General features: G+C 34.8%; 1 protein-coding gene across 1 annotated transcript; it reads right to left on the bottom strand.

The window, feature by feature from the left end:
- Positions 1-4,169: 4,169 nt before the first annotated feature.
- LOC115953341 (COP9 signalosome complex subunit 2-like) lies at positions 4,170-13,129 on the bottom strand. The gene is made up of 11 exons (XM_031070953.1): positions 12,881-13,129; positions 12,093-12,185; positions 10,663-10,741; positions 9,506-9,746; positions 9,348-9,422; positions 9,133-9,267; positions 7,436-7,623; positions 7,027-7,095; positions 6,784-6,874; positions 6,528-6,662; positions 4,170-4,565 (listed from the first exon to the last, which is right to left on the bottom strand). The coding sequence occupies exons 1-11, from the start codon at positions 12,888-12,890 to the stop codon at positions 4,362-4,364; spliced, it is 1,320 nt and encodes a 439-aa protein (XP_030926813.1). The 5' UTR covers positions 12,891-13,129; the 3' UTR covers positions 4,170-4,361.
- Positions 13,130-13,545: the final 416 nt, after the last annotated feature.

The raw sequence follows: 13,545 nt of genomic DNA, 5'->3' as shown, positions 1-13,545 counted from the left end.
TGGGGTCACTACAAAAGAATAAGACTTGGGAATCCTCTAGTATGTTGACAAAGCCAGTTCCAACGGACAAGTTCAAGGGCTACTTGGACTTGGTTGATGTTTGCAGCTTGTGAGCTCTTAAGGGCTAAGGTGGAGGCCATGGAGGAGTTTGCTCGTGTAGCTTGATCAATTCAAGTCAAGGTGGAGATTTGTTGAAGTAGGCCGTGTGTGTGGCTTGAATTGCCACAAGCCCAAAGTCAGTCACAAGTAAACCGAATTCAACTAGGAATATAATTCCTGGTACAGCCGACCTATAATATATATATATATATATATATGTATATATGTATATGTATATTAGGTTTGTGTTAAAACGGCAATACTGATAAAGATAATTAGAGAAGTCCTAAAACCTAGCAGCAGCCGCATAAGAAGAAGAATAGTATTTTCTTGTCTTATGGGTGAGAGAGAGTTAGGGTGTATTGGGATTTGGGTTTCTTGAGAGTGTTCTTGTGCACTATTGTATCTCCCTAATTTTATAGTGAAATTTCTTCATCATCTCCATGGAGGTAGACAGTTTGCCGAACCACGTAAATTCTTGTGTTCTTTGTGTGTGCTTGTTATTTAATTTCCGCTTATTTACTGTTATTGATTTGAGTCTTGGGGTGCTATCTGCACAACATACACATTCCTAACAAAAGGACATTCCCAGAGGATATGGCAAACTATTTCTCCATGATGATGACACACGGCATAGTGAGGATCCAGTGACACTTCATCTGTAGATTAACTCGAGTAGGTAGGATGTTTGAATGGGTTCTCCAGAGAAAATTCCTAACTTAGGGGGGGGGTGTTAAGGACCACACCGATTTCCATAACTTGCTATCTACATCAGCCCTAGAGTGATCATCGGTTGAAGGATTATATAATCTCAAGGCCACCAAATATGCAGACTTGACCGAGAACGAAAGAGATTTGTTCTCCTTCCACACTAGGACGTCATTTACATGTAGGTTGGTCAAGGGTATATGTAGAATGTTAGCACAAGTGTGAGGCTTAAAACACTAGGCTATCTTAGCCCTATCCCACTGTCAGGTATCTTCGTCCACCAATTCTCTCACTTTCGCTGACGGGGATCCCTCAGTACGCAAACAAGGAGGTCTAGGCAGCCACTGATGGCCTACAATATCAATAGTGGTTCCACTCCCAACCCTCCATCTAGACCCTTCCAAGATAACCTCTCTCACTTGGAGAAGGCTTCTCCACACATAGAATGGGTTACTTCCCAATTCCACTTCCAAGAAAGAACACGAAGGAAAGTACCTAGCTTTGTACACTCTATAGAACAGAGAGGTCTGGTCATTGATTAGCCCCCATGTCTGCTTAGCTAACAGAAATTGAAGGCGTTAATATCCTGAAAGCCCATCCCACCTTTGTTCTTTGGATCACAGAGACACTTCCAATTTATCCAATGTATCTTTTTTCCGTTACTTGTTTGTCCCTACTAGTACTTGGCTAGGATGGAGTTTATGTCATTACAGAGAACTCTTGGTAATTTGAATAGGCTCATTGAGTATGTTGGTATTACTTGTGCCACTAATTTGATGAGGACCTCTCTCCCCACTTTTGAAATAAACTTCTCTTTCCAACTTGTGATTCTTTTGGCTATTTGCTCTCGGAGGTCTTTGAAAGTGTTCACCTTGTTCTTACCTCCCACCATCAACAAACCCAAGTACTTTTCAAAGTCTATCATTATCTAGGCATTAAACATGTATTTGATATCCTCCCTCACATCCAAACCAGTGTTGGGGCTAAAGAATAAGGTTGTTTTCTGCCTATTAATAGCTTGGCTAGAAGCTTGCTCGTAGTTCTCAAGGATGCGCAGAAGTCAGGTGCACTTAGAAGGTAAAGCCTAACAAAAACAACAAGCTATCGTCTGCAAAAAGTAAGTGAGAAATACTAACTCCATTCAGGCAAGACATAAGTGGTTGAATGTGCTGTGTCTTAATAGCTTTATGAAGCAAAGCAAACAAGCCCTCCACACAGAACAGGAAGAGGTATGGTGACGAAGGGTCCCTTTGTTTAATACTGTGGGAGGGAGAGAGGGAGAGATAAAACTGCGGGGCTCCCCATTTATTAAAATCGTATAGCTTGCCGAATTAACACATTGCATAGCTAAGTTGACCCATCCATCTGTGAAACCCAGTTTTTACATTATCTTCCTTAGAAACTCTCACTCCACACAATTGTAAGTCTTACTAATGTCCAACTTGACAACCATGTGACCTATCTTGCCTGGTCTTTTATTTCTTAGTCTGTATAACATCTCATATGCTACAAAAGTATTGTCAGAGATAAGTCTATTTGGGACGAATGCATTTTGGGAGTCAAAAATAACATTTGGTAGAATAGTTTTAATTATGTTTGCCAAAACCATTAAGACTATTCTACTCACCACATTACTCAAGCTAATTGGGCAGTAATTTGACAGAGATCGGGGTTCCTTCTTCTTAGGAATGAGCAAGATATGGGTGAAGTTCATTTTATTTAGGACATAAGCTGAGTTTAACACAGATAACACTGACTCTATGACATCTCCACCAACCATATGCCAATATTTTTGGAAAAAAAAGAAAAAAAAAAAAAAAAGAAGGGAGACATACCATCCGGGCCTGGCAACTTTGACAGGTGCATCTGAAAAAAGGCTCTTCCAACCTCCTCACCCACAAAAGGCCGCAGTAAAGACTGGTTCATTTCCTCTATAATCACCTTGTCCACTGAATTTAAAACCTCATCCACTCTATTCAGGTGGGATGTGGAGAAAAAGTTTTTAAAGTATCCATCAACTATCCCCGCTATTCGATCCTTGTCTGTACACCACACACCCTCCTCATCCCTTAAGCCATCAATCTGGTTTTTGCGATGCCTTTGACTTGCTCATTTATGAAAAAACTTGGTATTCTTATCCCCCCACTAGGAGCCATATAGTCCGAGATCTTTAACTCCAAAAAACTTCCTAATGGTGTAGCAGGTCATTAATTTTCCCCCTCACTTTGTTAATCTATTGCATGTTGTTTTCGTACCCAGTTTTGATCAATTCCTCTAAAACTACTTGATTCTCATCCAGTCTATGTTTTGTGTTACCAAAGACTTCATGGCTCCATGCAACCAACCTCCACTGACACTATTTTATTTTCTCAAACAATTTGAACATCATGCTATCATTGGGAGGATTTAAGTTCCAAGCTTCCCTAATCGGGTCTTCACAACCCTTATAATAGACTTTTAGAAGTGTTTGATAATAGACTTTTAGTTTGAATAGAATTTAAATTTGTTTTAAATTATTGTTAAATTTTATTCCTTAGTCAAAACGGAGGTTTTTTTTTTTTTTTTAGAAAGAAAATGTGGGTTGTTGTGTGAGATTTAAGCACACTTTTTAACTACAAAAAAAGTCTTTAAGCACACTTTTTTACTAAAAAAAAAAAAAAAAAAAAAAACCAACAACAACAACAACTAGAAACATCCCTCCTCAACTCCTTCAAAACCATAAGGAGGACAAAAGGCAAAAGACCTATTTGCAAACACTTTTTGCCTCCTTCTAACCCAACAAAATGCACCGGAGTCAATGCTACGGCTAATTTCAACAGCATTGTTTAGCGGAACAGAAGTAGACCACTCAAAATTAAGCAAGCCCAAATTCAAAGCATCAAAACAAATTTTGGCATCGCCCTCCATAATGATTGTGTGCAAATCTGCAATTTGTGTTAATTGTAACGCCCAGAAGATTGTCATTGCTTGTGCCTGCAATGGATCATATAGTACATGCTGCTTAGCCCATGCATTTTAGACCTCACCCCTTTCATCTCGAGCCACTACAGCCATGTTCTAAATTTATCAATGACAGTAGCATCCACATTCAACTTTACCACTTTTGTTGGAGGGGTTTTCCGTTGCATTTTTTTTTTCTAGGAACCTGATCTTGAGATTGTGTAGGCTCTAAAGTCAGCATATATTCTCTCACATATAAAGGATTTAAATGAAGCGTGCATGGGATAGTCTTATTTAAAACCTTGTTGTATCCAATAACAGCAACAGTGCAATGACAGTAATCAGATACGGCTATTGATAGATGGGAAATTATTAACCATCAAATGTATGCCGTATATTTACTTATCAAATACGTAAACGCCTAGTATAAAGTATGGGTTTGGCCCCTTAAAACCTTTCATTAAAAGATAGTTATGATAAATGTAATAATCAACAAATTGTTCAGGTAATTTGCCTTGGTAGAGGATAACTGTCATCTCAATATTACATCACAAAAACACCAAGTGGGGGAATGGAAAAATGCCACCCTTTTTTTTTAACCTTATAAACAAATCCTAACAAACTCTATTGTTGATAGTTTGGTAGAGAGACTTTAGCTGTGTATTCCATTTCTCAACAGCAGCATACTTCTTTGTTCCCTTTGACCTGTCCCAGCGCTCTAGCAGCCGGTTCACTTGATCTATGTGTCCATGGATTCTGTTATCCAATATTAGTGACACCAACAGCTGCTCAACGTCTTGCTCGGGCACATTAAGCTCCTAAACAAGACAAGAAGTATGTTCAGCTCATAATATGTACTTATCACGAAATAGCAATTTCAGATGGAAGATCAGCACAGGAGGCCAAAAGATAAAAGGAAGAAAAAAGAGAAACGGAAGCAGAGTACAGGGAGATGCACCCAAATGTTGATCACACACAGAAGCAAAGAGAAAAGAACAGGATAAAGAGTTAACAGTAGCTCAGGGGTCAGGAGACATCATGTTTCGATCTGTAATCTATAACTATCTACCTAGGCAAGCAGCTGCTCTTATTTGCCTTTAAGTTACCATGTACATCACTCATTCCACTTCAATTAACAATATAAGTTAGCATCATACAAAGACTTCTCAAAAACCACTACAACTGACAATATCAATTAGCATCACACAAAGAATTTGCGGCAACCACCCATAAGACAGACCATCTGTGCATGAATTGTCATGCCAGGTCATTGACATGTATATCGGCATGCCCCATCTAGTTGTTATGAGCTCAGTCTAATTTAAACCAGTTAATCAATTTACTAATGTTGTATTTGAGTAGGGAATTTGTAGATGGAATTTAATTCCATCCCAGATATATATATATATATATATATATTAAAAATAAAACAAAATCCTTGTTTGTATGAAGTATTGTAAGAAATTTTAAATTTCAAGGGAGGATTTTTATAGTTGGGAGTTAGGGGCTCAAATCCTGGATGAAAACTCCCACAACCATGATATCTCTTTTTTTTTCCTCACCTTATCCCTTCATCTTTGACCCATTGCCTCTATCTTCCCAGCTCTATTTCTTCTCTCCATCTCTATCTCTATCTCATCACCTCAGTCTAGCAGTTGGAGAAGGTTTTTATTTTTTTATTTTTTTGTTTGATAGGTTAATATAAAAAAATTACAAAAAAAAAAAAAAAAAAGACACCCTCAGCACATGGATATGTACTGGTGTAATAAAAATATATAAAAGTACAGCAATCAATAAAGACACCCTCAGCACATGGACATGCCCAGATTAGCTATTGCTTTCTCAAATAGCGTCTATAACCTTTATAAATTTTTTTTTTGATAAGTAAAAGAAATAGAATGTTATTAAATAACCTTTATAAATAACATTTGGTGATCATGTTTTGTTTATTTAGGAGTTGCACTGATGCTCTATTCTGTTGTGTTTTTAGGGTTACGTTACAAAAACAAAAGAAATACCTGGGATTTCCTTCCAAACAATTGAATCAGTAATTATTGGGATTTGAATGATGGGGCTGTAAGAGCACACACATCAATGGGTGTATAATAAAAAAGTGTAAAATTTACACAATTTTGTCTAAAAATGACCCACATCAGTCTATGTATAATTGTATAAATTTACAAATTTGCTATAGTAACCATGTAAATTTACACTGACACTATTAATTTTGCATTTACTTTTTTATTCTTTCTTTATGTATCCCAAGGATGAAGGAAGAGAGTGGATGATGGTTGTGCGAGAAGAAAGATAATTAAAAAAATCAAGAAAATTTGATATTTAATGAAATGAGAGTATAAAATAGACAATCTGATGTGGTGTATTTTGAAAAGTGAGTATGTAAAATATAATAAGTAAGTTCTTATGTTAAAATAGACAAGAATTTTTGCACTAGCTCAAAACCCAACCATTTTAGATTTTCCATGCAAATATCAATCACTTTATTTCATCCAAACACAATGTAAGGGGTTTGAATAAGGGTCAAAACATCCATTTCCATTAACATCTACAAAATATGCAAAGTTCGTTACGAAAAGTGAAAAGTGAACACGTGCACGTACTTTTTACAAAAACTGAACCAATGAAAGAGTACTCGATAGCTTATTAGTCCAGCTATTAGGACTACTTAGAGAGCTGGACCAATCCAATATGAATAGTAGAGACTAAAAAATTAGAAAAAGGAAATTGAAAGAAAAAAAGGGCAATGGAATGCAAATGGCTACCTTAGATATGAATGGGATCCTGATCCTTGTATAAGGTTTGATAAGCTTGAGCAGGACTTGAGTTCTAATATTTTTCAAAAGATCCTCGATATAATTTCTGATAAATGGATCATCCATAATAGTCCTTCTGTTACTCTGGACATCAATATTTTCCATAAATCCTCTTAGGTGAGAAAAAGAGAAGTAGAAAAGGAATAATATACAATTAGGCACGTATGCTCAGCATAATATGAGGGATGATAGCTTTTTAACTCACCTTCAGGATTTTCTCAAATTCCAATATTTCATTCCGTTGATAGGCTGCTATTAGATTTGTCATCGCCAAAATTTCTGGGTCATTTTTGTATCTGCAAAGTAGCATTTATAAGTGGTCAACATGAAGAAATAGACAGACAAACCTTGCCAACCCACTCAAAGAATCAAGTTCCAACCAAGAAAGAGACAGGGAGGAGAAAGAAGATTACGTAGATGCAACATAGGAATCAGATAGAGGACTTACGGCTTAGCCTCCTGCCCATCGAATGGATTAACCTCAGACTCCATCAGCATGTTGGCAAGAACCAGATATCTGACACATCAAACAGGAATCAGGCAAACATGTTAAATAAAAAGTTCAAAGATTAACAGAAATGTTTAGTTCTAACTTTCTGTTTAGGTCTATAGATATCAAGATCTAAATTTCTAATCTTCCATAAATTATTCCCCGCCACAGTCTACTACTAGGATGGGAAAACATCTATCGTTTAAAAACACATGCATTATATTTATGCCAAAAATGATGCATAATTACCTTAAAGATGCATACATTCTCTACATAAAAGGATAATCTAATACATCATGCACAACTATTTTTTCATTGAAAACAACATGTTTGGAATCAATTATTAAAAAAGATTCCATATACGCACTTCAAGCATTGGATTCGCCGCTGATTTCCAGCTTCATCATAGTTTTTAAAAGCTTCAAAGAAATCAGTAGCTGCTTCTGCCCACTGGCGCTCCGCCATGTGCATTTTACCTCCGCATTCATGAATTATCCCCATTATCCTTGGATGGGGTATGGCTGATTTGATCATAAGTGCTTGTTGGTAAAGTTGCTGCAACAAATCCACATAGAATCTCAGTCCACATAACATGCACAAAAAGATATAACTAAAAAGAGACTACATCAACTTGAAAGGGCTCAAAGTTGAAACTGCAGCCAAAATGATACAAAAAAACAACAAAATCAATTAGGAATATGGCACAAGACCTACTGTCCATTCACCACACTACTTAGATAAGATAAAAATTGTAAAAATTGTAAACCTTCCACAATGACTGCAACTCTCAGCACAATCTGAATAACAACATAAATAAACTCCAATAAAACATAATATATAAGACAAAAATAGGCAATACATAGACAAAGATCAGTTCTACAAACCCCTCCTTCCCGTTTAAGTTCAAAATATAAAGATGACCTTTGGCTACATCAATCCCACAATCTAAATCACAACTCAACCGCAAATCATATCTTCTTCTTTCTTAATTAGTAATAAAATTTCATTGATGAAAAGGATCAACCTTATGTAAACATAAGATAGACTAAAGATTTACAAGATATGTGATTTCCACATCCTCAAATGTGCACTGATTCCTTTCTCTCCACATTAGGCATACAGGGGCTGGAGGAAGAATTTTTTCCAAAACAATTCCTCCAACCAGGTAGAATATCGATAAAACTCAACGGCAATACCCAATGAACCCTAGAAACAAAGAAGACATAGGTCCATATAGCATATGCAACAAGCAAACAACAAATGATCCACAGTCTCACTACTACATCTACATAGGTAGCACCACTCTACAACAGCAATTACTCTTCATGATATTGTCACATGTTAAATTCTTTCCCCAAGCTACTGTCCAAACAAAAGTGTGACCTCCTTTAGGAGCCTTATAGCACCAAATACTTTTCTAAGGAAGATACAAATCACAATCCCCTCAAAGCAACACTTACACTCACTGTGGCTTTACAAGCTTATAAATCAAAATTATCTCACCACAGGATTCCTACTCATTTCATTTGATTTAGTAGTTTTCAGAAGTTATAGATAACTTCAACCAACTGTTTATATCAAGTTTATATAGAAAGCATCACATTTTGATGGAAAAATAAAGTAGGATTCTCAGTTTAGAATTCTGTGTAAATTAATATCTAGTTAAATAATTACCGATAAGACCATAATCCAAGGCCACATTAACATAAGTTATAATATAATCATCCTATATATTTTTTCTTTAATTCCTTTTTCTCCTGTGTTTCATTTTCAATGATGCGCACATGTTTTCCTTACATGCTAATCTGATATAAATTCAGAAATCACATGTTTAGTGGAACTGTAATGCTTTCATGAAATAGCAAAGTTTCATTTTCCTAATGTCATTTTTAATATTAAAAAAAATTCCTCCATTTGAAACCTTTTCTATAACTTAACACCAACAAATTCATCAAGATTGTTGAAAGACATGGTCAGAAACATGATTGAAGAAAGAGCACATAACCTCCCTCTGAATACAAGCACCAATAATAAAATCGGAAGGTTAAACTTCAGAAACCAGACCTTAAGTTTCTTGTTATTCTTGGTCTCAGTGTACATTTGAATCTCTATCGCGTATACCTCCAAAAGTTGGGTTCCTTTCTTGTGGTCATCACTACCATCTTCTTTTCGACAAGATTTGTGAAGCTCCTTCAAAATCTGTGTTGAGAAATTATAAGCTATGTTGTAATATATATATTGAGAGAAAGTTGAAGTATAACATTATAACCGCCCAATACCTTACTCATTCGCCCATATTCACCCATGTCAAACCAAATCTTGCAAAGCTTGAGATTTGTTTTAAACCATAGTCTCTGCACAACATAAGAGTGATAAAGTCAAACTTGAACTCCTTAACAAGAAACTCACCGTGGAATAAGGTAAGATGACCTCTAACCTCATTTTTTGCTTCTTCAAGGGCCTTCAATGTTGTCTGGTAGAACTCTTGCAAAAGCCCAAAGTTCTGACTAGCTGACCCAGAAACAAAATCCATGATGCTATTTATACATTTTTCACTATAGTTTCGTGTCACAGCTGACTTAATGTAGGTCAACATTTCCCTATAGGCTTGCATCATTTCTTCATACTTCCCTAACCGATAATAAAGCTTGACAGTTTGTTTTAGAGCCTTAAATCCCCTGACAAAAAAGACATAGAAATCCTTACCAACATCCAATGATTGCATATTCCAAAAATATTCTATAAAGTTTCCAGGTAAAGTCAACTCTGGGCATGCAAACAAGCAATAGAAACAAATGTTGCAATGGAAAGCATACACAGATATAGAAAGCATCTCAAGAAAATAAATATGAAAAAATTTACATAAAAAAACTCGTTTTCTCTATTGATAAGTTAGCACACACCCCAAAAAATATTTGGGAGTAAGGCTTTGTTGTTGTTGTTGTATAAGTTAGTGCACACCCAATGGGTCTTGAACCCACAACCTTATCTCCATCTTGTTCTTAAAAGAGAAGGAAATGCTATTTGCTATAATTTTTCCGCAATAACTTACACTTAATTAAGTGAGTATCTAATTTTTATAATTTTAAAAACTTCAGTAAATAGAAGTGCACAAACCTAGTACAGAAGAAACATACATGAGAATCTCAGAAACTTTTAAGATCTAAAATCACAAAGACCCAGAAAGTCCAAAAATGAACTAGTACAAAAGTTACTAGTTGCCATCAGCCAATCAAACAATGCTCTCAAAAACATCATCACCAAGCCACACAGTCAAGAATTATAGTAAATAACAGAAAAGCTTTTTGACTCAAAATTGACACTACACTTTGGTGAGCCGCATAAGTTCAAAATTCAATACATCAGCACCAATTACACAAGGTTTACAAGTGTAACGGTGAAAAAAAAAATACACAACAACAATAAGTTACAGAAATAAAAACAAAAACACATCAGTATCATGTACAGCAAGACTGAGATTACAGAGAAGATTACACATGGGAGGTATAAATAATTGTGGAATTCTTCTATTTCTATCTCCAGGTTATTTTTCTATTCAATAAGCAAGGGAAATTCCAATAATAAGATGCTCACCACTCTGCCTTTTCTGCTTCCATGTGTACTACTTCAGAAAAACCAGCCAATGCACCTTCTGGATCAGTTTCAACCAAACCTAGAAATATACCAACCAAAAGGAAAAAATGAGGATATCAATATTGTAGGAGCACAAGGCTCCTATATGAAACAACTTATCAAAAAAAAAGGGTCCTATATGAAACAATAATGATCAATCTCAATCACTGCAGGAAATTAGGGTGGAGAGATAATGATGCCTTAATGGGTAGACACCTTACAATTTTTCAAAATAGTTTGTTGAAAAAATAAAAAGATAAAATTTTGGATCTAACTGCCACTATCCCCCCCCCCCCCCACCCCACCCCACAAAAAAAAAATGATTAACAGTTCCACCAATAGAGAAAAAAAAAAAAGGATCTAACCAGCAGCATATCAAATGGGCTCATATTCCTAAATACAAGTTGATCAATAAAAATACTCAACATTTTAGTAAATTTATGAACTGAAAATGGAATATTTTAAAAGGAGATTCCTGTTGCCTCATTCTCTTAAACAAGTTCTCAATTTCAAACTTTAACAAAACATATATATATGGACAAAGTTTAGCTACAAAATTGGTTGTGGCCTAAGGCTACAACCTTACTCAATATCTTTTTATTAAAGGTGAATCATTGGATTACATTTTCTTCTTATGTCCTCCATGCTTGTAAAATTTCTAGAAAATCAATTTCTAAAAAATCAAAGATCAATAGTTATTTCACCCATAAATTGTTTAAATTGCAAGTTTTTGTAGTTTAAAATTATGCATAATATATAATCTTATAAATTATGTTGTAAATAATATCCGATTGGCACAAAATTTGATATGTGTATTAAGATTGTAAAGAACATGCAATCCAATGGTTAGATTTTCGAAATATGTAGTAATGTTAATGATATTGAGTAAGGTTGTGTAGCCTTAGGCTACAACCTATTTTGTAGCTAAACTTTGTCCTATATATATTGAGGTTGCCAAAATAACAATTATTTTAAACAGAATTTTTAAAGAAATATATATATTTTTTTATAAGTGAGAATTTTTAAAGCAATTTTTGAAATGCACATTCATATATGTAAAATAATATTGCACAAACCCATTTATCCTCCAATTTTACAAGTACCAAATATTTTTTATAAAAAGAACTACCAAATATTGTATTATAGTATAACATCATCTGTAATTTTAATAATTTATAAAGCTTGATCAATGTCCCATAACTGTAAACGTGCAATGCTCAGGCTTCTCAACCTTGATTAGGAACATATTAAACAGCTCTATGCAAGAAAAAATTAATATCTTATAAGTTATAACTGCATGTTAAATTCCAAATCTCACAAGCTTTTCCAAATATCTAAATGCTTATAAGGGAAAGAAAGAAAGAAAGAAAGAACAAACCAATCAGAAGTACCTTTTGCATTGTAGTATTGATTCTCAATATCAACATCTTGCTCCTCTTGCTCCTCCTCCGAGTACTCAAATCCGTAATCTTCCATGTCCGCATCTACACAAGTGAAGAATAGTAAATCCACAATACAAATTTTTATCTTTTTCTTTTTCCTTCACCCCATAAGAGCAAAATGGGTCAATTCTAAATTGGACTTATTCTTTCAAATTAAACATAACGATATGAACAATACAAATCAAGCATTTGTAAGTGCACACAAATAATGATTTATATAAACAATACAAAGAAGCAACATGAATGTTACTTATTAATCATTTTCAAGTTACTATTAAAAAAAAAAAAAAAAAAAATCATGAAACTCACAACTAGAGAAAGTTTAGACATTGTTTCAAGCTAATCCACTAACATTCAGCAATTCTCCACCAAAAACCAAAACCAAAGAAAACCCTTTTCTATTATAAAGTTTAGGCATTGTTTCATAAACTAAATTATTTTGTTTTCAATGAAACGAGGTTTACATAATAAGCACACAACATTGATAGAAACACAGACAGAAAAATAAATTAAATTAAAAAAAAAAATTCTCAAAGGTAATTTGGGCCCTATAAATTGTCCAAAGAAAAATTAATATTCACTAGCTCCTTTTTGAGCTCCCGAAGGTAACTAAAAAAGGAGTAATTAAAAAAAAAAACTAATTTCTTTCGTTTTCATCAATTTTCTACTCAACCAAACAGAACATTGGAGCGAATCTTCCCTAACAAAAGACGATATGTATATATACAAAAGCTTACCGGAACCCATTGTGGATGGAGGTGCTTAGAGATCGTGTTTAGGGCTTTCGTATTCTTAGGGCTCTCTTTCTCTCTCTCTCTCTCTCTCTCTCTCTCTCTCTCTCTCTCGCTAACTCGAAATCGATCGGAGAGCAGAGACTGAGAGAGGTTCTAGAAACCGGTGAAGATGCCCGGTTTGTGATTTTTAATTTATACTACTGTTTTTAATGCTCGGTTCCGGGTTTGGGGCTTGGGAAACATTAAGGCCTTATTTGGAACTCAAGAGAAAAAACCAAAGATGATTTTTTTTTTTTTTTTTTAATCTTTTCTAAGTTTATAGTGGAACTCGAGTTTTTCGTACTAAGTGAGTGTTTGGATCACATCCACTTTTGCACGTTTTGTGTTTCAGTCATTTTTTTTTTTTTGGGCCTAGTGTTTGGTGCATGAACATTGCATTAAGACATAAACAGTATTTTTTAGTGTGAATAGTAATTGAAAATTATTTTTTTATTATTTTCAATTTTTAGTAAAATAAGCGGTATCCAAACGCATTCTAAGTGAGCATTTGGATCACGTCCACAGTTGGAAATTTTGCGTTTTAGCCCTTTTTTTTTTGGACCAGTGCACCACTGTTCATGGGACATGAACAGTGCAACAAAGCATATGAATAGTATTTTTTAGTGTGA

Source organism: Quercus lobata, chromosome 7, assembly GCF_001633185.2.
Source record: "Quercus lobata isolate SW786 chromosome 7, ValleyOak3.0 Primary Assembly, whole genome shotgun sequence".
Taxonomy (NCBI): Eukaryota; Viridiplantae; Streptophyta; class Magnoliopsida; order Fagales; family Fagaceae; genus Quercus; species Quercus lobata.
The sequence above is the reverse complement of the archived record's forward strand: the minus strand, read 5'-3'. Positions and strand labels throughout refer to the sequence as shown.

Excerpts from the sequence above, each read along its gene's own strand:
- LOC115953341 (XM_031070953.1), bottom strand. Across the intron at positions 9,423-9,505 it reads TTGAAGAAGCAAAAAATGAG|AGACTATGGTTTAAAACAAA; the intron begins GTTAGAGGTCAT and ends TATGTTGTGCAG. Across the intron at positions 9,268-9,347 it reads AATATGGGCGAATGAGTAAG|ATTTTGAAGGAGCTTCACAA; the intron begins GTATTGGGCGGT and ends TTCTCAACACAG.